Genomic DNA, 26,168 nt, shown 5'->3' on the forward strand with positions numbered 1-26,168 from the left:
TTTATGATCTCATTATTAAAGTTGCCTCAAACAGTGATTCAAAACTTGAAAAGACTTTTGATCTGTTTTGTGTGTGTAGCGCTCGGATGGTCACCCTATGCCATAGTCACCAAAATATTAGGAGCCTTATTTCCAAATATTATCAGTAAACAGTTCGATAGTTCGATAAGTGCGCAGTGGCTGTGTTTCTGTTCTGTCTGTGCATATGTGTGGGCGCCCTACTATTATACCCATTCATATATCTTTCATCGAGTCATTCAAGTACATTACAGCGGTGGAGCTGCCACGCGAGTGAAGGCGGCCACGGGTTACGGTAGGCGATAACTGATTCACGACGATCGCCTGCAATCATGGCGATGACGGAAAAACGACCACTTTGGAACGTGCTTTTACCGCTACAACTCATTAATATGTTTTTCTTATGGATAATACTAGCAAATTTAGGAATAACAATTGCAGAGCAAGGTAAGAATGATTTACAACTTTTGAAAACTGGTATCGATGACAAATGCAATCACCAAGTTATTTTAGTTGACAAATTGTTGTTTCTAATGGCAAATTTATCGCTTTGGTATACAAGGTCTTTAACGCAGTGTTCAACCAAATATTATGCACATGTAGGCCTATAAACAGGAAAAGCTGTAGAACCATTTCTTGTTGGCCTAATTAGTGCATGATTTATTTTCAAGCAGTTAGTCATAGTTGTTAACATGGTTATAAAGTCGAAATTAATACCTAAGCAACATAGTAACCAATGTTTCTCAAAACTTCCGTATCTTGTTAACACTAGGCTAAACCTAGCTAGCAAAATCCGTTTACCAATTTACCATGGTAAAGAAAGTTAAAATTTGTTATTATGGCTGTGTTTATGTGAAATCATACTTCCATAACCCGAAAAAAGTACTATGGTTGCATGAACTTTAGAACCAGCATGACCAGAACGGGTGTAACAGATTATATGCGCTACATGTATGGGTTTCTGAACTAAATAATAAACCATTGGTTCCCACCAGTGTATGCTATCAACACGTTCAAGAGGTTCTCTAATTTCCCTTGCGTCTCTGCGAAACATCAAAAGCTCAATCACTGTTAAATTCACACAGAACAAATAGCCTCTAAAGTACGAACTTTACCCTGCATATTTGAGATCAAACTCAAATCATTTTGAGAAATTTCAATTTGTGGGAATTCCCATCCCGTTAATGTATGTATGTATCTTTTATATCACCTCATAAAATGCCCATATAAAATGTGTGATAACAATTTTGTATGTACATAACAATACTACCAAGGAATAATATTCTAGATATCTTAAAGGACCCTAGTGAACCTTCGACCTATTAGCACTTGCACGGAGCTATAAATCAGCCTTATAACCTGATTAAAGTGCCGTTTTATTCCAAGGAGTAAACGCTATTGTCATAAAATGGTACGTTTTATGATACAATACTGTGTCCTATAGTTTTATCACTTCGGGCAATTTTGTGTACCATACTTGGTACCTTACTCAGTGATTAAAGTTGCTAACCCTGGGTTTGTATTATTCGAATCAAGTGACTGTATTGTGTATAACATTGACCGGGGATTAATTCCAACTTTTGGCTATTATTATTTCTAGAAAGTTACAAATAGCTCCTTTCAGAATGTGCAGAATAATCTTCTATATTTAAGTCGTAAAATGGAAAAATTGAGCTGTCAAAGAAACAGGCTACACACAGGTGTGAACATAATTTTCTTGTCTGAAATATTTAATCATTTATTGTTGTAACATCATTAATCAATGATGTTATTAATCAACATGAGCAACCATCAATGAACTTGGCTTATACCCTTCATTGAACATGCTTTTCAATTTAATGTTAATATGGGCTTGGGTTGTGCACTATGTCAAGATGCTAAAAAATAACATGTGAAATATGGTCCTTTATAAATTATAATAATGTTTTTATTCGCTTCATCATGTAATCATCCATTTTCCAACACTGTGTTCATAATTCAAAATGGCCGCTCTCATCAGATGTGATCTTATATTATTTTATAATTAATTACTGAAATTGGCTACTTCCATACGACAGTTTTCACAGCACTTCAACCGTACTCTCCATTAATTTATTATAAGTTCTATTTTTGCTTTCCTATGTTTTGAGGCTTGAGTGTTAGCTACTTTATTATGAGACCAAATAGTGCGTTAAATGTTCCAATGGGTCAAGAGTCTTGTACCAATATACTCTGCAAACACTCCCAATAGTTCGTCTATCAGAATAATCACAGCAATTCAGCTTCTGTATGGCCCTCTTATTGAAATTGGTAACAATGGAGAAAGTACACACGACAGGTACTAAAAAGTGAAGTTAACCTTAAAACGCGGGCCTTATACGCCGACGCCATCTTAATGCAAATAAATTTAGCCTGACGAATTCTATGCCTCCTTTCTCATGCATCCGCAGTATCCCATTCATTCATCTTGAGCTTGTATGTCAAAACATTGAAAAACAAGAACAATAGACGAGTCTTAGTCATGGGCAAACTTGTCTAAGCTATTAATGAGCCTATTGATTAAGTAGTCACTCAAGTCTTGATCTTGTAAAATATACTTAAGTGCAATAGGGATTAGGTTTGAAGTTAAATAACAGCTTGCGTATATTGATAGGATTAGGCTGGCTGGTTGAAGTTTTTGTGCTTGTCGAATTGGGAGACAGGGAGTACATTGTCTTTGAAAAGACATGCATATTTACACACAGGAGCAATGATCTAATTGACAACATATATGGGTCTATTTATGAACTTCAACAAATTGAATTTGATTACGGATGTGGGCCGATAAATGAGAGTATTAGTATCACCTTTAATGCTCATATGGGCAACCTGCATAGTTAAGCTTATTAACTTTCAAATAATGTGTTCTACTTTTAGATAGGTCATTATTTGTTATCGCGTCAAGATCAGAATTTGATGGTAGCTATAGACTAGTACATTGAAACCTCTTTTACATATTCCATTTTCTCATCATCCTTGATATACTTCAAGGCGGTATACTTGTGTATAACCTACAATTTCACGGTCATTTCACAATTAAAAGTCCATTACTGTCGAACACACTCTCTCATGCCTTGGCATTCACAAGACAAATAAATACCATCCCCGTTTACAACCCATCTCTTATTTATGCCATGTCATAAACAGAGATGCCATTCACTTCATTCCCTTTAAAAAAACACATGTTTGGCAGTCATCTGAATAATGGGTTATTCCAGTTGAAGTCCACACTCCCACGTGGAAGGTTTTTGAAATATCTACCACAGGGGGAGTATGAATTTCAAATGGAATCAACTCTTATTTGACACTCACCATCCCTCTGCATGTCAGAGTCATGTAAAATCTTTCTCACAAATTCAGATCGAGTTATCTAATGGGCTATTCCAGAAAATAGATGCACACCCCCTATAGAGGAGTTCGGATATCCGGATTTTTTGTCCAGTCGTGACTGTTGGAAATCCAGACTTTTAAAGTGCCTAAAGGCAAACAAATCCGGCAGAACAATAGTTCAAAATCAGAAATCCTCAATTTGAGAGCTCATTTTTAACATTTCCGTGATTTTTCCTTCATTTGATTGGATTTCCAAGCTTTTTCCAGTAACATTGGCAACTGGAATTCCAGTCGTTTTCAGAAAGCAGACTTGGAAATCCGGACATTTCTTTGATTGAAAATTTACTCCTCTATAGGGAGTGTGCACCTATTTTTTGGAATAGCCCAATGTGTTCATTCCATATATTCATACTCCCCCTGTGGTAGATATTTCCAAACTATTCTACAGGGGGAGTGTAGACTTTAAATAGATTAGCCCATGGCGGCGATGCAACGCGAACCTGCAACACAAAACCCATCAGAAATCTGTTTCACCATACTTATTTAATTCATAGGGGAGGTATGTTATTTAAAGCAAAGTTCACATTAGCAACACCTTAACGGTCTTCTGTTATTCGGTAAATGGTTTATTTATTTTTCACACTTGTTCTAAAAATTAAGTTTAAGGATGGTTGATTTATAATCCGACTATTATCATGGTCATAGCTTTGGCTATGTATTCAGCTGTCTCATGTTAGTTAATAGTTTCCTGCTTTTGGCATCTTGATTCCTGATTGAATTCTGTCTCGTTAAAAGAGATTGTTAGAAGAACGAATTTGTCATGTATGAGGCTCACTCGGTTGACAAACTCCCGGGACAAACTACTACAACAAGAGGTGATGAAAAGGAATTTATTTTATTCCAAGGAGAATATTGCAAATTTTCTTCATGCAACATACTAGTAAATTCTTTATGTATATGCCAATATATAAGTCAGGCCTGTAGAGATCGGATATGATTTTCCATGATTGGCTCTGTGCATGCGTCAGAACAAAAAAACAGCCAGAAACAACACTCGAACAAAATGTTGCTTTTTTCCAGTTCACTGGATAATATATCGCATCTAGGCAATTTCTTCAATATATCAAGTAGTTTATAATCACCATAATGATATTTTGATGAATGAATTCTCACCCATGTTGTTGACCTAGCTCTGCTTCTACATTACAAGAAGCCACAGCATCGATCCATGAAAAAAGAAGCACAGATGTTCTATAGTCGACTCATATGTCTTAACCAACAACAAAATTGATACGTTCCGCTTGTAAACGACATGTCAATACCAAGACTAAATATACGGTCTGGGCAAAATAACTGTTTCAATTCTTTACAAAATTGTTTCCATTTAACTGGTATTTCTTTATACTGATATTGTCTTCACTTCTTCTTAGGGGGTATATGCCCGCAGTTGAACCCTTGCAGTGTTATTGAAATTAAAAATCCTCATTCAATTCACCAAAATTATACTAAGGCAGGCCAAAGTATATACCAGAAGGCAGAGAGTATGGACCCAGTCTATTATGAAGGAAAAGTGTGGTGGAAAGTGTGGTGAACAGTTCCATCAATCACGGGTCGACAGGATGAAAAGGTGTGCACTCTCCGTATCTTTTGTAGCCTGCATAGAATACTAAATGACAGGGATTTTAATGATAAAGTCACTGGCGACATCCATAGAATCCTTTTTTTTTTTTTTTTTTTAATTAGGATACTGTACTTTACCCATCGGGGGTAACGATGCATGCAATTTGGATTCTGTTTTTGTCGTCCGTATCTCTAGGCCGTTGACCCGTGTCACTATCTCTTTGTAGATTTTCCTTTTAATTATTATCTTCTTTTCTTCTTTTTCCTACCAAGTTTACCTTCGGCTTTCCATTTTAATATAGAAGGGTGAGAATGAAGAGCTAGCGCAACATTTGTTTCTTTTACGTAGTGAAGTGATAGTAATTGTTATCATGCAACTATCATGACTATAGCGGAACTATACAGCCCGCGTCTTCATTCACAGTGAAAAGGGTTCTTTATTCAGGTCTTATTGGCAAGGAAAGCTAGCCCTATGGTTATATCTTTTATACAATAGGACATCCATTCATGTTGATGATCTAGAACATGAACAAATTAAATATCTACATGTAGCGTTAAGATATCCTTACATCATGTTTTGGATATGTCAGGCTTTGTATTGAAGTTGTCAATATTCAGTTTGTGTTGGATACAGACTAAAGGTGCATGTGTAGAGCCTTTAGGTCTATTTTTGTTTTCATGAATACTTTGGAAAGGTTCTATACATTCAAATATTAAACATTCTTGTTGAAATTAAATTTGTACCAAGATTAAAATGAAATCTATACCGAATTTTGCAGTAATGTTTATTATAGAAACTCCCAAAACCATGACAACATTGGAACAATCGTCCTAATCATGTTAAATCTGATTAACCTACTATATACCTCAGGATATTAAAGTATTATTATCCAAAAGGACCTCGTCGCCAATGACATAGTTCATTAACCTCCAATCACAATCATATCTTAAAATCTAACCTCAAATTGGGAGGATGAGTTTTGTCGCAACACAATCAAATGTCATGCTAATGTACACGTATATATAGCGGGGTTAAAGAACTTCGTATTGACAGATGATGTGTTTGAGATGCCAATGTGTTGGCCTCTTGTGAAATGAAAATATTCAATTCCAAGCAAGAAGGCAGTATTTGTTATGTTACTTACTTGTAGATACTGCCACCACTAGCATTTTATTACAAGAATTATATAAGACACACTGAACTGACACAGAAACCTCATAAAATATTAGTTATACTTTAAGTGATATGAAAATATATTAAGGTCTTGATACTTTATTGTGCACCTGGATTATCGTGGCTGTAGGATCATGACGATGAAATTCAAGCACAGACTTGAACGGGTTTTCATATTTAATAACCAGGCTAACTTGTACAATTCAATCTAAAATACCATGAAGATATTTATTGAAGAGAAAGTTTTCAAAAATGTGCGCAACAGATTCGCAGATGCAGCATTCAACGGTGCTTTGGTTTTATTATTAAAACCTCACATAACCTCACATTGCAAGTATAACTTAAGAGATACAAATATATGTATGGGTTAAATAAACCCGCTGTATTGCTAAGGGTATGAATGCTTGTTATTCACTTTGGTAAGCAAAGAAAATATATTGGTAAAATAATCGTAACATAACGAATTTGCATGCATGTCATACGATGTCATGTTAGTGCTCAATAACTTTTACAATACGAATATTGTCTACACTGACAGATTTCATTTGAAGATTGTTATTGATTTTGCCATATTACCCTGCAGAATAAAACGGAATAATGTTGCTCTTCGTTTTACTATGTTTGATAAAAATTAGGTTGGGGTTGAACTCGAGAAGTCTCCTAGCGCCCCAGAGTTGCTCTTAAAAAATCAGAATTGCAACGGGACAAACACAAAAGACATATGCTAGTCACGCGTGGAGAGGAAAATCAATGCACATGCCCTAAAATGGCGGGGCTTAATTGCTCCTTGCTCAGAATTCATCAATATTTTCTATATTTTAGTCGTATTCGCTTGCAGAAACTTAACCAGAGAAGTATTGTATATTGACAAATGGACTGTACTAATGGTCAACATTTCCCTAGGCCTTTATTTAGGCCTTGCATTTGCCAATGTAGAACGCAACTAAACATAAACAACAGATTGAATATTTTTGCAATTGTTTCGATTAGATAAATCCAACATGGCTGCTGCCGTGTTTTTTGGTTCATATGGATACATTTTAATGGTAAATGTGCCTTTAGGCTTTTTTAAGCCTAAACCTTTGCCAAAGGATAAAAACTACTCAGGAATATAGCTGAATTATGAATTTGATCTAAATCAGTAAAAATATACACAATTGTTAGACCGAACCATGAACCGAATCCAAGATGGCTACTGTTGTGTTTTGATGGTTATCTCGTTAACTCGTGCAAAATCAAATGCGGAGTTTCATGCACCAGCACCCTTGATAATTGCACCTCTAAATAACCGTATACAATATCGGTGAACCAAAAAGACAAATAAACTTGGTGGAACTTTTCAATAGCAATCACACTTTGCCAACCATGATAAAAAGATAAATGTTGCAAATGGTGTAAGAATCACAATGGTATCGCGTTAGAACATCATAAGATAATGATAAGAATCAAAATGATTTCATATTGTGACATAATGAGTATTTGGTTATTATTATCTGTCAATAAATCAAAACCTATATTTTTCAGTCATGTGTGGTTCTTAAAATCGGTAACCGTGCTCAAATGCAGCTGAACCATGCTTGAACGTTGATCTATACGAAAGGTCTAGGAGTCGTGCTTGTAACTTTGTTGTAGCAAAAACCACAAATACTCAATTTTGCCCAATTTTGCCCAATTTACACCCCTCTTAATTACCAACACCATGTCTGAGGGACACCTTCAATGACTGTAATTACCGGTAATTGTTTTTTCTACACGAATGAAGAACTAGTCTAATTCATCATAGGGACCAGGTTACCAACACCTGACTATGATCACCTGCCAAATGAACTTGTTCATACTTGGTAATCACACGATTTATGCCTATCTTGTCTATAGATAATATGGGTATCATTTTATTATATTCACGTCGCTTGGTTAATCATTTAGATTTAACACCAAAACCATATTTTCCTATTTATCATATATTACTCTAATTCGAATAACAAAAAGGAGACAGCACAGCATAATGATTTTTGCTAATAAATCATACCTAAATGACCTTTCTGGTAAAACGTAGTTCAAATGGAAAAAGACAAAATTCTATACAATACTTGTTTTACACAAAACTGAAAGTTCAATGTAAAATACATTGTATATTGCAGTGTAGTTATAAAGGACCTTAATTAAATATGATTATTACAAAAAATACCATTAATAATAATATTTACAATAAAAATATTCTTCGTGTAGCTGTGCCTTTACAATCGGATAAGCGTTAAGACTACACATAGCATAAGTTCGTAGCCATTTTAATTAATCCTCATTATGTAACCAAATTTTAAATCAATTTTAATTACCGTTGCTCTAATCAGATTTGTGCATCTGCTCGTCATGTACGTACTGTCTCTACATTCGATTTGGATTCAATATTCTAAACCATGTGTTGTGCATGTACTTTGACATATCATGTAAATTATTGTTTTTATCGGTTTTATTATTTTGCTTGTCTGTAATCTGGTAATATAAACGGCATAAAACCTGTATGTTACTATACTGTTACTATGAAATTTGATGTCGTCTGCGCGCACTAAGAATAATATTAGAATAAGACTACAGTATCTGTAACATAATAATGTAAGTACATCCCAGAAATCCATGAACGGAATACCATTTTTAAGAGTTAAATTATTGCTACGAAAGGCATTTCATTTTTTTGTGCTTCTAAGAGCGATTATTATTTTTGTAAACATAATGCCAAATTATTTCTCATGGAACATACTAGTAAACGTATTTCTCAAAAGTAATTTGACTCTTCGTTCATCACGATTTATCAAATCAATGGTTTAGGGCAAGAAGGGTATATCTACAATAGCTGCCAAATGCAATATTTGTTTAGATGCGCAGAATATAGGTGTAGATATTGTAAAATGTCTATAGGGCAACTATTGCAGATAGGGCCTTAAGGCAATAACCCGGTGCTAATAAGTTCAAATTATGTTGTAATGGAGAAAAACTTTAAAATGGAGCAAATGAAAGACAAAGAAAGTGGATGAAAAACAAACAAACAAACAAATAAACAAACAAGATGAAACATGTGATGTAACATTTCTGCACCTGCTGTTCAACCATTTGATTCATTTTGTTTGAATGTGCGAGATTTCCGTTCAGACTATCCCACGATACATCATGTGTCCTATGTACTGTAAAATATGGGCCATCGGTATCTTTGTTTATGCCAACTCAAGCACTCAGACGGTCTCTAAAGAAAAACACGAAAACCAATTTTATGCATTAAACATGAAATGACATTTGTACCACAACCGCGTCACAATTTCACTAAAAGATATTTATGTGATTATGTACTGTGAAAAACGAGTCATTAGAGACTCTTGTTTGTGCCAAAGGAAGCGAAGAAATGTTCTGGATCTTATCTGATAAAAATTTAAAATCATTTAGGGGCACAAAGGGAAGGAAAACGTCATTAAATATTTGTACTTATCTACTGAAAGTCTAAAATTATACCCCATAAAGTGATCTATGCATAAATCATCATTTTATTTATACATATTCACACATTTACAACACTATTTGCGTAACTTTCAATAAGATATTCCTGACATCAATTAATCTATCAATTTTATAACTTTTTTTTTCTTTTCGAAACACTTTGTATTTTCAAGCAAAACATATCCACGGTCACTGATAGTATAAAGTTACTTGCTAAACATTTGTTGAAAGCCTTCGCATTCCATATTACCGAATACTACCCTAAGACCAGTAGCGTAGCCAGCGGGGGGGCAGGTGGGGCAGAGTGCCCCCCCCTGACAAAAAATGAAAGAAAAAGTGCCCCTCTGACAAAAAATGAAAGAGAAAATCAGGAGGGCAAAGGAAAAGAAAAAGGGCAAGGAGCCCCTTTTCTAGCAAAATTCAGGGCCAAAATAGTGTAAAATACAAAATTTGTCCGCGCTACGCGCGCACATTGTAACAATAAAGCCCTTTTTTAGCCGGATAATGGGCGAAAATAGTGTAAAATACCATTTTTTTTCGCGCTACGCGCACACTTCATCCCAATAAGGCCCTTTTCGGGAAGCTCGAAGACATACAGTCTCTATATGTATTGTATGATCCAACTGCAATTTTTTTCGTCTGTGCCCCCAAAATTTTATTTTGCCCCCCCCTGACCAAGAAAGCTGGCTACGCCCCTGCCTAAGACGTTCACATGTCCAACTGAGCGTGAGGTTGCAAGATAAACTTGATGAAATCTTATAACGGCACAGGAAATATGAAAACCTAAACTTAAATACACTTGAAGAATTAATATTGATCCAATAAAATCAATGAGTCTAAAGTTCTTCATGTTGCTTCGAGAGAGAGCTGAGTTTAAGGTCATCATTTACAGACCTTTGTTACGTTGTTTACAATATCGGATTGTGAGATGCCTGTAGCGAAGATTTTCATCAATAGCAGTGAGGTAAAAGGATGTTATATCAAGTAATTTGAAGTATTTTGAGTCGCACGTGGAGAGACGTGAACAAAGAAAAGTATAATTTTTTGCGTATTGCCCTCAAATGTATTTACCTCTCAGATTGACTTAAATAGAGTGGTATTTCTTTTCATTGTTACATATCATTTCAATTTACTTGAAATATGACTACTGTAAAATATAGTTTAAAGAATTGTGGCGCAAGCCGAGGCAATAATCGTGTCTTGTAATTTTCTCTTAATTTGCTAGTCTCCTGTTGCTTTGGCGAGCTATACTCGGTGTATATTACAAATGCTTAAGGGTTGGTCAATCTAACAAGCCTTCAGTAAAATACGTGAGGTTTTCTTGTCTCTAGGTATTGTCTTGGAAATCGGAAACTCATTTATATCACGATCACTCGGTGACTTGGGCTTGATTTGCCTCTCCCCCGTTATCATCAGGTTTATTTATTACTTCAAGAGCCGAAAAATTTCCCTTGCTCCAGCATTTCATTATCATAATAATACGAGTATCTTAAAGCGCAGAGCACCTGTAGCCCCTACAGCATATAACCAAACGATTTTTATATGGTATTCGATTAATGGATGCCATAGGACAGGCATTTTTTCAGTTTTGCTGCAAGGGGTTTTCCTACAAAATGAAGTCAAGTCGCAAAGTAAGAATGTCATACGCACAGCGCAGGATATTTTTGATGTCCGGGGTGGTTTATAAGTCGGTTTACAAGAACAGCACATACTTTAAGTGATTTCCAGCCAAAGTCACGATCGTTTGTGATATTTTTGGCTTCCCTACTGCGTTCCACCTGACCGTATATATTTTTATTGGTCCTACGGCGTAAATTAGAAAATATTGTTAGCAGGAAATTTTATGGTTGAACCTGAAACTTTTAGAAGGAACCGAATTACCACAAGGAAATTATTGAGGTATAGGAGTTTGGAACATGCGTTGCAAATTATAATGAATCTGGTTCAACATACTTTTGCATGCGATGCGTCGTCCTCTCATGTTATCTAGCAGGAAAAGTGTCTTGTTTCTTCTTTATGAAATTCTAGATTCTTTGTGTGTTTCAACATTTTTTTTTGCTTTTCTTTGGGCTTCTTTAGTTACTGCTTTCTTTCTTTCTTTCTTTTTTTTTTTTTTTTTCTTTCTTTCTTTCTTTCTTTCTTTCTTTCTTTCTTTCTTTCTTTCTTTCTTTCTTTCTTTCTTTCTTTCTTTCTTTCTTTCTTTCTTTCTTTCTTTCTTTCTTTCTTTCTTTCTTTCTTTCTTTCTTTCTTTCTTTCTTTCTTTCTTTCTTTCTTTCTTTCTTTCTTTCTTTCTTTCTTTCTTTCTTTCTTTCTTTCTTTCTTTCTTTCTTTCTTTCTTTCTTTCTTTCTTTCTTTCTTTTTCTTTCTTTTCTTTCTTTCTTTCTTTCTTTCTTTCTTTCGTCATTCTTTCGTCATTCTTTTCTTTCGTTATTTCTTTCATCCTTTCTTTCGTCCTTTCATTCTTTTGTCCTTTCTTTCTTTCTTTCTTTCGGCCTTCCTTATCCCCATTTCGTCCTTTATTTCCCCCATTTCTTCCTTTCTTTCGTCCTTTCTTCATGTTTACTCTTCCCTACAGACAGCCTGTAGTAATGGGCAATGATGCAACAAGACGATCCCGGAAATGGTAAAATCACCTTGATTGCAGCCCTTGCCACCACTACACATACGTGTTTACTGTTATCACATGTAACCAGGCAGGGATGATGTAACTGTGTGCATGTTATTCCAATTACTGCTCGTGATGATACCGTATAATGCATAGTCTTATCGCTCTCTCCTCTGTCGTCCCTTCTTTCTCCTCTCTTATCTCTGTCTCCTTCATTATGTTCATTTTTCCTTGTGTCATCATTTGACCAGGTAACATGCTCCACATGCTGAATTCATGGAAGTGAGAGGTTAAACCAGTAGCAGTTCAATGTTTGGAAATGAAATTAAATTCCGTGACTTAAGATGCGTAATTGACTTAATTAATAACCTCTAATCCTATGATTGACTAATTATCGACCTTAAAAATAAACATTATTTGAACAGCAAAATAAGGTAATCCAGTTAGTCATACAGATCTTTACTGCACGTAGTGTTGGACTAAAGGCTAAATCTGAAATGTTCATAATATTCATGAATAATTTTGGATGGCGTGCCAATATTGAAAACGGACTCTTTGTGTATTCCTATCGCGGAGATCGCTATAGAATTCGTTTTTACAAAAATGGTGTTGATAACATTCCCAAGCAAGCCTATAGGCATATGCACACGGTAACAGTACAGGGAAAGAATACTGTTACAGTCGCTTTTCAGTCTCGAAAATCCTAAATAATCCTGTTGTATTTAAAACTGAGCCTACCCGAGGCTTTCTGAACGCGAACGCCCGGTCAAGTATAGTGGCAATATAGGCCGATTTCTTTACGCGTGCCTTAGCTCTAAGTGGCAACATTTTCGTAACCGAGTTGTTGTACTCGTATATAGATAAGTTTTCACTTTAATGTTGTTTCTCTAACATATTTAGCACCTTAAATGAAAACAACTTTACCTTAGCACACCCAAACGAAAATAAATAACATGGTGGCCATGCAGCCGTATCATCAAGATGACTCGCCTGCTATCAAAACCTGATATCCTAAACCATATTTTATTCTATTATTATATTTGAAGACCAAATCATATTTTTCACAGCCTCCCTACTGCTTGCCCCGACTGAGGCATTTATTAGCTGTAATTGACCAGGTGTCCTCGGGGCTGGAGTTGAGATATTTTCTGAAGTTCAATGTTAGCTGGCTTGGTGTGGTGCAAGCAAGCCTTCTTTTGTGACAGTTAAACTATCACACTTTGTCGTGTTTGTGAGTTTGAGTTTCAACGCAGGTCACGACCAAGTCTCTGTCTAGGTCGGCCCTTTGGAAGCAATTGTATTTTCCAGTTGGTTGAAGAAGTTGAAACAGTCCTGCCCTCTCTTTTCTTCTGGTGAAATTTGTAACAGTTTCTTTGTATTTAGCTATCTAGAGGGTATGATTACAATAAAAAGAGATCAGAAGTAAAAGCGTGGATGGCCCTTAGCATTTATGATTATGATATTATTATTCTAGCAGTTATCAAAAACAAAGTGTTGCAGCTGCGGAATTGGGATACAAATTAGAAACAATGAGTGAATAAAATGGTTGCGTGAACAAAGAACGTAGTTGCGAATGAAAACACCCCGAATAAAGCACGCATAGCACGCGCCTCATAACAAGAAAATAAGATTGCTCGAAAGAAATCATATGATACGTATTTGAAATGGTGTATTTATAGCCTATACCCTCGCATCGGGCATTTGTAATTCGAATAGTTAATCGCAAAATATACCTTATTTTGTAAAAGGAAGTTGAATTGAATAAAGATAAAACGTTTTATATTATGATTATTTATAATGGTTAATCTTCAGGATATAAATTAAAGACGGAGGAAAGTAGACACGATTTTTAATAGGGCTATTATACTAAATATATATTCATTATTTATTTATTTATTTATTTATTTATGAGGAAAGTAGAATGTTTTTGATGGCTTTCATTTAGGAAATATTAAACTTCACGATTTAGGGCTATTATACTAAGTATATACATATTTATTATTTATTTATTTATTTATTTATTTATTTACTTTCTTTATTATTTATTTATCGACTGGTGATGATTAATTAACTTATTTACAATCTGTTAATATAATTACTTATTCAGCCATTTATTAATGAAATGTATTCATGCGCGGAAGGTCATACTCGTTGGTTGTTTATTTTTGTATCATCTCTCCAAACTTAAGACTCGCTATTTCGATTCTTTACCTGAATAGGCCTATGCTCATATATATATTGAAGAAAAAGTCAAAACGTACGTGTTTATCAACAAAAGAGCAGCTAATGCAAATGTTTAGAATAATGTTACATTTGTTGCTTCAATGTCTTTCACACGTGTTGTTGAAAGACGTGAAAATATCCGTGACACACATATACAGGTCTATGTCAATGTCTTCAACACTTGTACAATTTCAAATTCCTTCCTCGTCTTCACAACTTAGGAAGTTAAGATACAAGCTTTTGGTTAAAAGCAGCGTGTAGACAGTAAGGACGAAGATGGCTTGGGGGCCAATACATCGTGTATCCACTTAGGCTATATAGTATAGTGGGTGCATCTTGAAAAGAGAGGAATCCAATATCCTGATCGGAAGGTTGGCGAGTCTACAAGGAACGACAACAATATTTGTAAGAGTGACATCTATGCCCTTTTTTGGGCTATTTTTTAATCAATATACTAACTTGTTGACCCTATTGAGTCTACGACAAGCCTTAATTACCTACAACGCACGTACCAGGAGCCTCAAGGCGCCTTTTGTGAGAGATTTTGAATGAAGATTGGAGCAATGTGAAACCCCATCTTATCTGATCTATCTTCTCGCCAGAGTTTGGTTTATGCTAATCCAGCTCATTGAGAGAAGCGATGAAAAGATAATAGTCCAATATTACACTTGAATCTGTGAAGATTTATCTTAGCTAAATTGAATCATAACAATTGAGTTAGTGTAGCATTTCCCTGCACTTGTAAATCCCATAAATGGTTGATAATCATGCATGCATGATCTGTGTTTTTTATGGGAATTTTTTAAAAGCTCACAATTGATTTGGTTTTGGTTTTATCATGTTTATTGGAGATATTTGTTTATTTACAGTGACTGCTAATGCTTAGGAGTAACGAGATAATGTAAATATATTAATTATGCTTAATGCTTGAGATAGCGATGCTCTTTTAAAAAGTACAAATAAATCTATTCTCCTGATGGAATGGGCGTGGTATTCATTAATGCGAGACGACCATCCCATTGACTAATGTCTACACATTTATCAACATTAACATTGTCGCATCTTACATGAAACCAAGGTTCATAAATCATACCGATATTTTATCAAATATGAGACTATTTATAGCTGGTTAAGTGAAAAATTTGACCCTTAAAGACACCTGTTGTCTCCGCGTCTTATTTTTGAAGATGAATGTATGAAAGCTTATAAACCCTTAAAATGCTATTGCGTGACCTGCATGTGCACACATCATTAAAATGGTGCAAATTTTCAGAATTTTACATTTTGCGACCAGATTTGAAATCTACATGAAAAAAACCCATTCAAATGAACACAAACGTGCCATCATATTGGTTCAATTGAGATGCTCTTCAAAATGTATTAAACTTGCTGATGACTTGCATGGTAACATCTAAATAGTAGCGTGTATAAAACACCATCTGACTAATCAAATAATTTGCTGGTTGGTGGCGGGAAAATATCTTGGAAAGAAGGTCAGAAGACGTCTAAGCTTATCATCCATCTTAATGTGAGGACATTAGTCTTGGTCATTTTGACGCAGACAATATTTTTCAAAAATAGTCTTCTTCTTGTATCAAGCTGGGTCGTTATTCAGGAAGTCTTGGTCGTGCCTTTATAGCAACATAATTAATCCTTAATATGAGTTGGCATCTTTTTAAAGATAGTAAATGTAACACCATATATAAAACTGGATGCTTTACGTTCTTAAGTGTCATCTCATAATTGAGGATTTCTGGTAGCCTCGTGGCGCAGCTCATGCATGTGTACCTCAATATGCACTTAAGGGTAAGATTTATAGTGGTTTGACTTAAGGGTACGTCTTTTGTTTTTTGTGGTAGGATCAATGACAATTGTTGCCAATCATAACTGAACTGACCCAAAGTATACCTGAAGTTGTTTGCCTTGGATAAGGCACACAGATGGTGTTTTATAAAAGATACTTGTAAAACTAGATACATGATATACAAGTTTGCTTGTAAATTGTATTGACCATATGGTATGTCTTACTGAAGTTATTATTAATAATTAGCCGTCCACATCACGATCCACTTATAAGTACGTCATTTTTTGTGCTTTTATCATATTTATGACCCCCATTTATGAATTTGCTACAGGTCAATCTACCGGATGTCAATTTGTATGTTTTTGCTTCTTGCGGCATGCCATACATCTGTCATGTAAATATTTATAAAAGACACACCTGGACATTATGAGTGTCAGATGGGAAATTAGACTTAATTTAGCTATATAATTATGACGCAGTGCGTGCCCTAACCTAAAAGTAAAGCTTCATTTGGGCTTCCTTTTCGTCGTTAAGACAAATAATAATATGATACAAAAGTAATTTGCATGAATCACTATCCATGCTTGATTGTATGGTTTAATTACGCATGCTAGTAAAATTATATATGACAAAGGTAAAGACGTACATATGGGCTGTTTATCCCCGCCTAATTGCAACCCAATTCCTGTTTTGCTGCGTTACGTTTTACGATGGCTTCACAAGACAATTAAGATAATTTCACTGCCTATATATTTGAGACCAAACAACCCAACCTCAGCAATTAAAAATTCATCCATGGTTTCATTCACTATTTGTGCATAATTAGCAGTCAACCATTGTGGTATAGGGTGGGCTTCTCTTTTCATTAATTAAGACTCTCATTATATGAACTGACAACTTTTTAACCAAAATGAATTTGCATTATGCCAGGCATTATGCATGGTTTTAGCAAGTGCGACAAAAGAAGGAAGATGAAAAACCACCTTCTCTGGTCCGACTCACCAAGTATCGCGCGTGTGAAATATAAGAACTTGGATTAAATTAAAAGAAATGGATACCGAGAGAATAGATAATAATGACCATTGTGTTTCGGGGTATTTTAAGATCTACCTGTGGTAGGTCGCCTTTATTCCATTTTTTTTTTTTCTTTAAGCAAGGACAATACTTTTGGTCAAAAATAACACATGGAATAGACGAAGCACATAGTAAAGTGTTATTCAATGCCAGTGTTTACCTAAAAAGACACTAGTAGGAGGAGATGACTTGGGGCTTTATATTGAATCGTCGATATACGAGTGGCCACCGCAATGTTTCTCGTTGTCTGTATGTCGAGGATAGACCTTGTACATTTTCTTGAACAAATTTTGGCAGTACACGTCTTACTTGTTTGTGTTGGTAATAAAGACAAATAAAAACATTGGTTTTACAGCGGAAGAAAACATTGGCAGAATAAATGTTTCTTATTCGTGTGTTATTTTGCCGTCCTTTTGATGGGTCTTAGTAAAGCACACAGCCCGTAGTAAGACTTAATATAATTCAATCTAACTGTAAGTTGAAATCATTGCAACTGTTTGGTTATCAAATAAGTACGTATGAAACTGAGTCCCATGTTCTTGTTATGATAGCGTAACTAAGCCATAGGCTGTATTTACTAGATCAAGCATCTTCTATGGCTCTGTAGTTCAACGAATTGATAAGTACAGATATATTAGAAGATATGCTCTGATGGAAGTTGTCTGGAAGACTATATTCTTTGAAATAACACCTCACGTAGCAAAGATATAATTCTGACATATTGCTTCGTGTGGTTTCCCACTTAAATTAATGTTTCTGGATATTTGTTGCTCTTCCTATCATATATGATGACATTATTAAAAAAATGACCAACTTAGATTAAATTATTTTTAGAAATCAAAACATTAGCTTAAATTCGACAGGCTCCAAAATAATGTGCACAATGACAGTGATCATGGTGATCGTCAAAATTGGCGTTGGTCATTACCAAAAGCAGCGCTTAGTCATGTTTTGGTATCATGATAAATGATATGTTCATGTTCAGACTGACTTTCCAATTATTTAACCAGTGGAAAAAAATCGATAGTTGTCGCATATTTCCCCTGCATTGATTAATGATCATGCCCATTTAAACTGAATATTTTTAATATTACTGGCAACATTTATAACAAAATATTTTCAATAATGTATGACGAAATATGCGCCACAATTGCACTAAGGAAAAGAATCGTAATAAAGACATTACTGCATATGTGTGTGTGCATGTATACGCAAACGTTTATCCTAACAATATTAAATATTACTTTCCACCCTTGAGATAACAACTTTTAATAAAAATCTAGTTCCAAAAATCCCATGTGACATCCTCTAAAAAAGCTCACCAAACTCCCAAAGAGAACAATCAAACCATTTCTTGAGATGAAAATATTTTTCATTACCTAACCACAAAGACACTTGTTTAGGTAGATTGAAAGAAAATCGTCTCTAGGCCCCTACGGTGAAATTATCTACTTATTTGCTCATCCCTATTATTTTTCTTAACACTCTATTAAAATTTCAGACTACTTATGCAGCTTTTATTGAGCAACAGGGGATTCATGCAGGGAGATTTCTTTTCTTATAAAATCCGATTATCGACTTAAACCATTCTAATCGTGCAAAATATTTTCGTCTTTATCAATCGATGGTTTTTCAAATCTATTGATGTTCAGCAACCATAAAAAATGTTTCGCCAACATGATTAAAGAATTAGATAGTTCTGTAACAGGGTAGTGACAGCTATCTTGGTGCCGTTATATTGCTAAAAGCATTTTCACGCTGAATTGTAAATAGTATATATTTCTCTATCGAGGCCATTTGAGCGTATTAAAAATAAAGTACAAAACATATTGTACAATGTGGAATAGAAGTAAAAAACAGGGCCTGGGAGTTAAATCGTGTTTATACTGTGTTTATGTATAATGGAACTAGTTGTTTGGAGCCTTCGAAGAACGTGTCCTAAAAAATAGTATACCCTGCATGCGTGTGCATGCTTTCTAAGCTCTTCTATTTACATGAAACAGTTTCTTTCGGTTTTGTCGAATTGTAATGCTTAAGGAAATTCACGTATAATTCCTTTATCTGAGACGAGTTTGTTACGTCTTTGCTATCTTCAATCATGTATTGATCAAGGTGATATTTTAAATCTTTTTTGGCTTTTGATAAAATCGGATTCTTTCATATAGCTGAGACCATAATACCTTTAGGTAGTTTCAAAGTGCCAGTTCTGTTTGAGTAAATACTTCATGCTTTCATTATTATTCTGATCCCTTGTTCCTCTATATTTATTTGTTGGAATCTTGAATTCAAGAGTCATTAAGCGTTAATCCTATCTATAGATGTTTAATAAATGAGATATAAAGATTAGGTAATAATATAGCTTCACTAAATACATCGATATTTGATCGGATCATTATCTTATTTATTATCATTTTTTGAAAACATCAGCAGGCAGCTGCCCAAACAGGATCTCCTGTTCTAAGTGTTCTTTCTTTTTACCCAAATTATCCCCAATTCATTCCAATTATTGAGCAATACGCATTGTCACTCTCATGAATTAGTATTTTATAGCAAGATACACTTTGTATACTTAAAAGATCCTATTCAAATGAAGCACTATCCTTTATTAGTAAGATACACTTAGCATACTTAATCGTATAAAAGACCTCATTCAGATCAAGCAATTCCACGTGATTAAGAGTGATATCAAAAGATCGCTTAAGTCGTAGAAGTGGGCAAACTAAAAGCAATTTTGTGTAGCAGTTTCCTCTATTCTGACCTCATACGTTGTTAAGCTTACTATAATTTAATCTGAGTGTTTAGTGCCTTTGAATATCTGACAAATGAGATATTTGATGTGAGCTGAGAAGTCTTTTTCCATTGCATCTAAACTCATCAATTGTTTCTCTTTTCTTCTCTTTCAGAATCGGAGTTATTTTCCTGTAATTTTGAGGATCAATGTATACTAAACCAAGAGAAAAATAACGACGAATTTGATTGGAAGTTACAAAGTGGTACGACAGACCAATGGTTTACAGGTCCGAGTAGTGATCATACTGTTGGCGATGACACAGGTAATATATAATAGAAGAAATTATACCCCCCCCCCAACAAAGAAATCCAACAAGTCCAAACATTCCTGATCTTGGTTCAGAATAAGTGGTGGGAAACTTATTCAACTTTTTGTTGTTATACCGTTTCGAGCATGTTTAGTCTTGTTGAAAAAATACCCAACGCAATTTGTCATTTCTGATTACAAACGTTATAGTGTTGAAAAGTATTGCATTTTCAAAAACCGAAAATGGGTTTTTCAAGTTGCACATACTTTCATGACTTATCTTATAAATCAGAACCATTACAATCATCGATTTAAGTGAAACTTAACTTTTGGTATTCTAATTTTCAAATGTTAGTTCCCCTTATGTTAGAAATCAACTTGATACACACACATACAATAATTGTTTTCCAATTGTTATTACCAGAAATCCACTAGAAACTTGATAACAATTGCTCACCATACGTCTTCTTATTCTTTATCAAACAAACTAACTCCAAAACCCAATCACACAATACAACGACTTCTGACATGTCTATATTTACCTATTGTCTACGGATAAAAGATGGACTAGTTTTAATGTAAAACGGAATAAAGGAAATGGGCCCTGAGGAATTAAATGTCTACACATATTACCCTAAATTGTATAATCTTCAGTGCTTTCATTTCCACTAACTCGTTATTCATTAATTGGTGAGGTACAAAAGTATTACCTCTCCATTACAGCAGACAAAATACAATATCCAGCTTAATGCAAACATTCAATATCCCACAATTCATTTGGCCATTGTACCTGAGGCAACGTCATTATATTGTATTTACAATGAAACATCATACATTCAAGAATATGACGTGATTTAGATACAACTGCTATGATTTATGGGTAAGAATAGAAAGAACCCAAAGATAGGAAGATCCACCATCCCATGATTCATTATCCCACAACTCATTTGGCCGTTGTACCTGCGGCAACGTCATTGCATTTGTCATGTTTGTACTGAAACATCAGTCACGATTATGACGTATAATTTAGATACAACTGGTCAGCTGCTATGAATTATGGGTAAGATAGAACCCAAAGATAGGAAGATCCACCATCCCATGATTCATTTAGCATTGTTTAGTCCCTGCAACAAAAATACGTCATTATTTTGCATCTGTTCAAGCACAGATATTGGAACAGTGTGGTTCAAGTTTTCACCGCCTGTAAATGACGTAATCTAGGTACCATTGCTATGAATTAGGGGTAAAGAAGATGGATTATTTCAATACATTACAGAACCCACAGATACATACACCTCAATTTCAGCAACAACCTCTGTCACTTTCGAGTCTGATGATTATTATAGTATACTGGCAAGTAAAGAAGATCTCGAAGAAAGAAAATGGCCGCGAGCGAGGAGTGAAAATGAATTGCGTTTTTAGATCTCGTCTACTCAAGGTTGTCAATCTTGTGAATGTGTTGTCAGTGTAACATACGAAATGACAAAAAATGTAGCTCAATAAAGCTTTAGAAATCTGAGTTTCCTTCTTTCAGCAACTGCTTCCTATCGTGTAATGTTACACTATATTTTCACAACATATTGTAGATTTTGAGCTCGCATTTTTTTGTGTAACACAATAGAATGAGACTAAGATGTGTTGCAGTCAGTCTCAGGTATGTTAAATACATTTTAGTAACATACATGTACACGAGCAGAAGCGTCCTGATTCTTTTTTTCTTCTTCTTCAAGATGATACAAGGCATCTGGACTTTCGATAAGATAAACATGCTTCCAAATGCAATTATGTCATTGTCTGATTCAATTATCCCAATTCAGTAAACGGGCTCTCTCAACATACTCAAGAAAGACTCAGTCGCAATATTGTAGTCACATATGTACCGATTTTATGCATGTAATATTTTCATTTCAATTGCATATTCACGATAATGGAGAAACTCAGGTTTTATAAATATTTTAGAACTTCACGTCGGCAACTTATAAGTTACGTGCGGCATCTTCAAAAACACATTGATTGAAAATAACATAAAATCTGTTTTACAAAGCGAGAAAATTTATTACGAACACAGGCTATATTATTTGAGGACAACCAAATAATACATAAGCATGATGAGCTTGCAGATTGGCCGTGTTGTGATGTACTTGTTGTTTGACCTGTTCTTACTAACCAGAAATGAAGCTTTGCAATATTCATGATGTTATGTTACCTTAGGACAATCTCATTGATAGTAAAACACAAGCATGCTCATCTCATTGCTAAGTTCTTTAACATCAACATATCCGATACATTCATATAATGACCTTTGAATGTTTTAGGTACACAAACTCATACTCTTCAAATTGAGGTCAAATTTTGAGCTGTCAGTATTGAACAGACGTTAATGATGTCTGCCGTTGGGGATGTGATCATTTTAGCTCATAGTACGATTTAACCATGTATTCTAGCTGGGCTTTGCATTTTGATACTGCCTCCGTATTAACGGATAGCATTTCTATCATATATATATATACTCTAATATGGATGGGTAGCGATAGATAGACCCATAGAATACACCCTTTGGCATTTTATATATACAAATACTTAAAAGTAGTTAAACAGAAATTCATGACAGTGAAATTCTCGTATTAATCAAATGCAAACACGAAATGTGACATTTCCTCTCCAAGAAAATCGTTGTCAATTTTCATCGCAGTAACTCGAGATGAGGAACTATTCAACTAGCCCCTCACATCCTGTGCACACTGCCTTCATTTCGGAAGTACACGTTTTCATCTCTGTTCATCTACCTGAATCAAAACTGCCAACAAATGCGCCCAAATTGTGGGTCAAATTATTAAAAAGTTCCCCAATGTTGCCCATAATCATTGATATAGGGCAAGAAAGTCCCGAAAATAAGGGTATAGCCAAATGCCGAAAAGTGGCTTCATTTTTCTTTCTAGGCCATCGGGTGTCTGTGGGACAGTAAACGGTTAAAATTCGTGATAGATTTACAAAAGTCGCCCAATTGGGCTGGATATTGAGAGCTTAGTATTTGAGTAGAGTCTCTTGTGAACAGAGCTAGTTCCCTTCTGTAAATAAAAAGACAAGTGTAAGAATACGATCATTGAAACCAATGTGACTATCTAACTCTATACATTCCATTAACCCTATCTGGTTTTTATATTCATGCAAATGATCAAAATTGGACCCGAAATCGATTTGTTTTGTGTCAATGTTTGCACACGGAGGTACAGGTGGTCCACTGTAGGGCTCTTTAGATTTCAAAAGTGGGGGCTTTATGAAAAGTAACAGATCTATATACTATTGAATTGTATTAAAATGGATCGCACCCAAATATAGAGATGACGTAAGAGATGCTTTCACTTAATTTTAACTTTAGAAAAGAAGGCCAAATCCAATTATATCACTGCACCAGGTCAAGAGAGCCTTCAAATTCAAATTTAATGTTTTCCTTTCTTGAAAACTGGATGGACTTTACAGGGATGAGTGTTGCTTTACCCTACTTTTATAGTTTATATTAAGCGATTTTATTTGTCAAGCTGACCACAATATGAATAATATAGATCTGTCATGTCTGTGTAGACATGGTTGGTATTTATTTACTAGTATGGCAAACACAAATGCCCAAACATGGCGGTAAACGTGACAAAAACTTCGTCGTACATGGAATTGATAAGCTATCTACAATAAATTACTGAGTTTGGCGAATGCTAAAAACTTTTACAGTTTACATTATTTTGGAAAATGGATGTTATGTGATGCGAAGAATAAGGTTGTCCACACCCCAATAAAACATTTGTTTGTGTTTACATTAAAGGGTGTTAAATTATGTTAATTAGTTTCAAAAGCACTGAAAGTTCCCTGCGAGCTAAATATTTTCACACCAACACAATACACTAATGTAGACACGAGACTTCATCTGTCTGAAGATCATATGCCTGTAGTCTGGATATGGTCATTGAATTAACTATTATATACCTTACAGCAACCACACAGTATGCGCACCTGATGAAATTTGATGAAACGAATGATCAAAAATTATTACAAACAAATAGAACAATGTCACGATATGATTTTATAATGACATTTGATAATGTAGCATGTAAATTGATCGCGATTGATTACAACTTTGACTAGTTTTGATGCCCCTCTGAGAGATGTGATTTGCAATTTAGGGAATGAACCTCAAAACCAATTAATTATACTGATGACTTCTTTTACCGCGTGTAACGAAACGCATGCTATAATTGTTGTTACGTTAATTTCCGCGCTGTTATTCTGTTCATTAGTATTGAATACAAAAGTATGTGGAAATGTCATTTTGTAATACCTATTATTATTATTATTATACAAGTTAATGTGAAGACAATTTTGTCACGTATAATTCTTCAGAAGTATAAGTGATTTCATTAATTTATGAGTACTCAAATATTCTATAGTCTGATCGTTAAGCATTTCCAGACGTAGATTACTTGAGTACTCATAAATAATGAAATCACTTTATTCTTATAAGATTTAGACTTCTGACGTATGTGACAACTCTAGATTTTGCTTTGATGCAAGATTAAAAAGAAGATGTTAAAACATATTACTGTTATTGAACATGTTGAAGCGATTGTGATAGCAAAATTACTTAAGTCAGTTACGGTAAATACAAGTTATACAACAAATATTGCGATCCGATGTAAAAAGATAGTTGCCAATATATACATAAACACAACGAAGATACATCGCATATATCATATGGTGCAATTTTGTTTGCTCAAATTCGGTTAAAAGATAATTTTAATTCATGAACATGTACACACGCTTTATACATGCATTAACAAGGAGTAAGCTATATGTGGTTTGTGGTGGGAGTTTAAATGCGCTAAATGTCCACGTTGGATTACTATGAACATGCTGTCGCTTCTGCCTTGAGAGCTAAATTTCACATCCGAGTTTATCACCAAACTAAATCAATAGGCACGACTGCTAAATTGCCAATATAAAAGCCAGCTATCTAGGTAAACCAAAGCTATAATTTACCTAGGTACCAAAATGCCACACGTTTAAGCACCACCGTTGGTACTGCCATTAGGACTATGGATTAGCATGAATGAATCATCATAAATTAATGAAATCACTTTGTTCTTCTTGAATTCAACGTGACAAAATTGTTCTCCTCAATTCGTCAAGTATTGGGTAAAATAACCACTATTTCAAAGACTGTCTGCAAATAGTTTTCGAGATGGAAAATAGAGATTCATTAGTTCTGGTTAATCGTCGCTGGAATTTTTCACCTTCAGTGCGCGCTTTCACCGTTGTCCACAAGTTTGATTTTTAAAGTGTAAAACAGTTATTCAAGCAGTAAATAAATTGGGAACTAGATTACAATACGCACCTATCATTAACTTGGCTACCCATTTAGTAGGAATTTCAAAATAAAAAAGGTGCCATGATTTTTAATTGACAGAAAATATTGATGAATTACCGACATGGCTTTGTGTTCTGAAATTACTGGTGTAAAGCTTTATTCAAAATGGCGCTTTCAAAATTGGTTACTGTTAGGTGAAGTTTATGTATTACTTGTTGGATATAATTTGTATCAAAACAATGTTACATGAAGATGATAAGATAGGGGACAACATGTAATATGACAGGTTATTAGGGAACATGACAACTATTATTATAATTATCTCAAAATTCACAAAGTAGATCTGACAATGTCTGTTAAGACAGAAACTACGGCGCCCAAAATGGTCCAATATTCAGAGGTATAGTTCCATAACCACCATAG

General features: G+C 34.8%; 1 protein-coding gene across 4 annotated transcripts in view; it reads left to right on the forward strand.

Moving 5' to 3' along the window:
• Positions 1-26,168, forward strand: part of LOC140166551 (uncharacterized) — a 90,095-nt gene continuing 63,927 nt past the window's right edge. The window contains exons 1-2 of one of the 4 annotated variants that reach the window (XM_072190039.1): positions 1-465; positions 20,256-20,405. In XM_072190039.1, the coding sequence (XP_072046140.1) occupies positions 351-465; positions 20,256-20,405 (265 nt within the window). In that variant the 5' untranslated portion in view covers positions 1-350. The remainder of the gene's footprint in view (positions 466-20,255; positions 20,406-26,168) is intronic. The other 3 variants (XM_072190042.1, XM_072190038.1, XM_072190040.1) reach the window with 3 other exon arrangements.

Source organism: Amphiura filiformis, chromosome 12, assembly GCF_039555335.1.
Source record: "Amphiura filiformis chromosome 12, Afil_fr2py, whole genome shotgun sequence".
Classification (NCBI taxonomy): Eukaryota; Metazoa; Echinodermata; class Ophiuroidea; order Amphilepidida; family Amphiuridae; genus Amphiura; species Amphiura filiformis.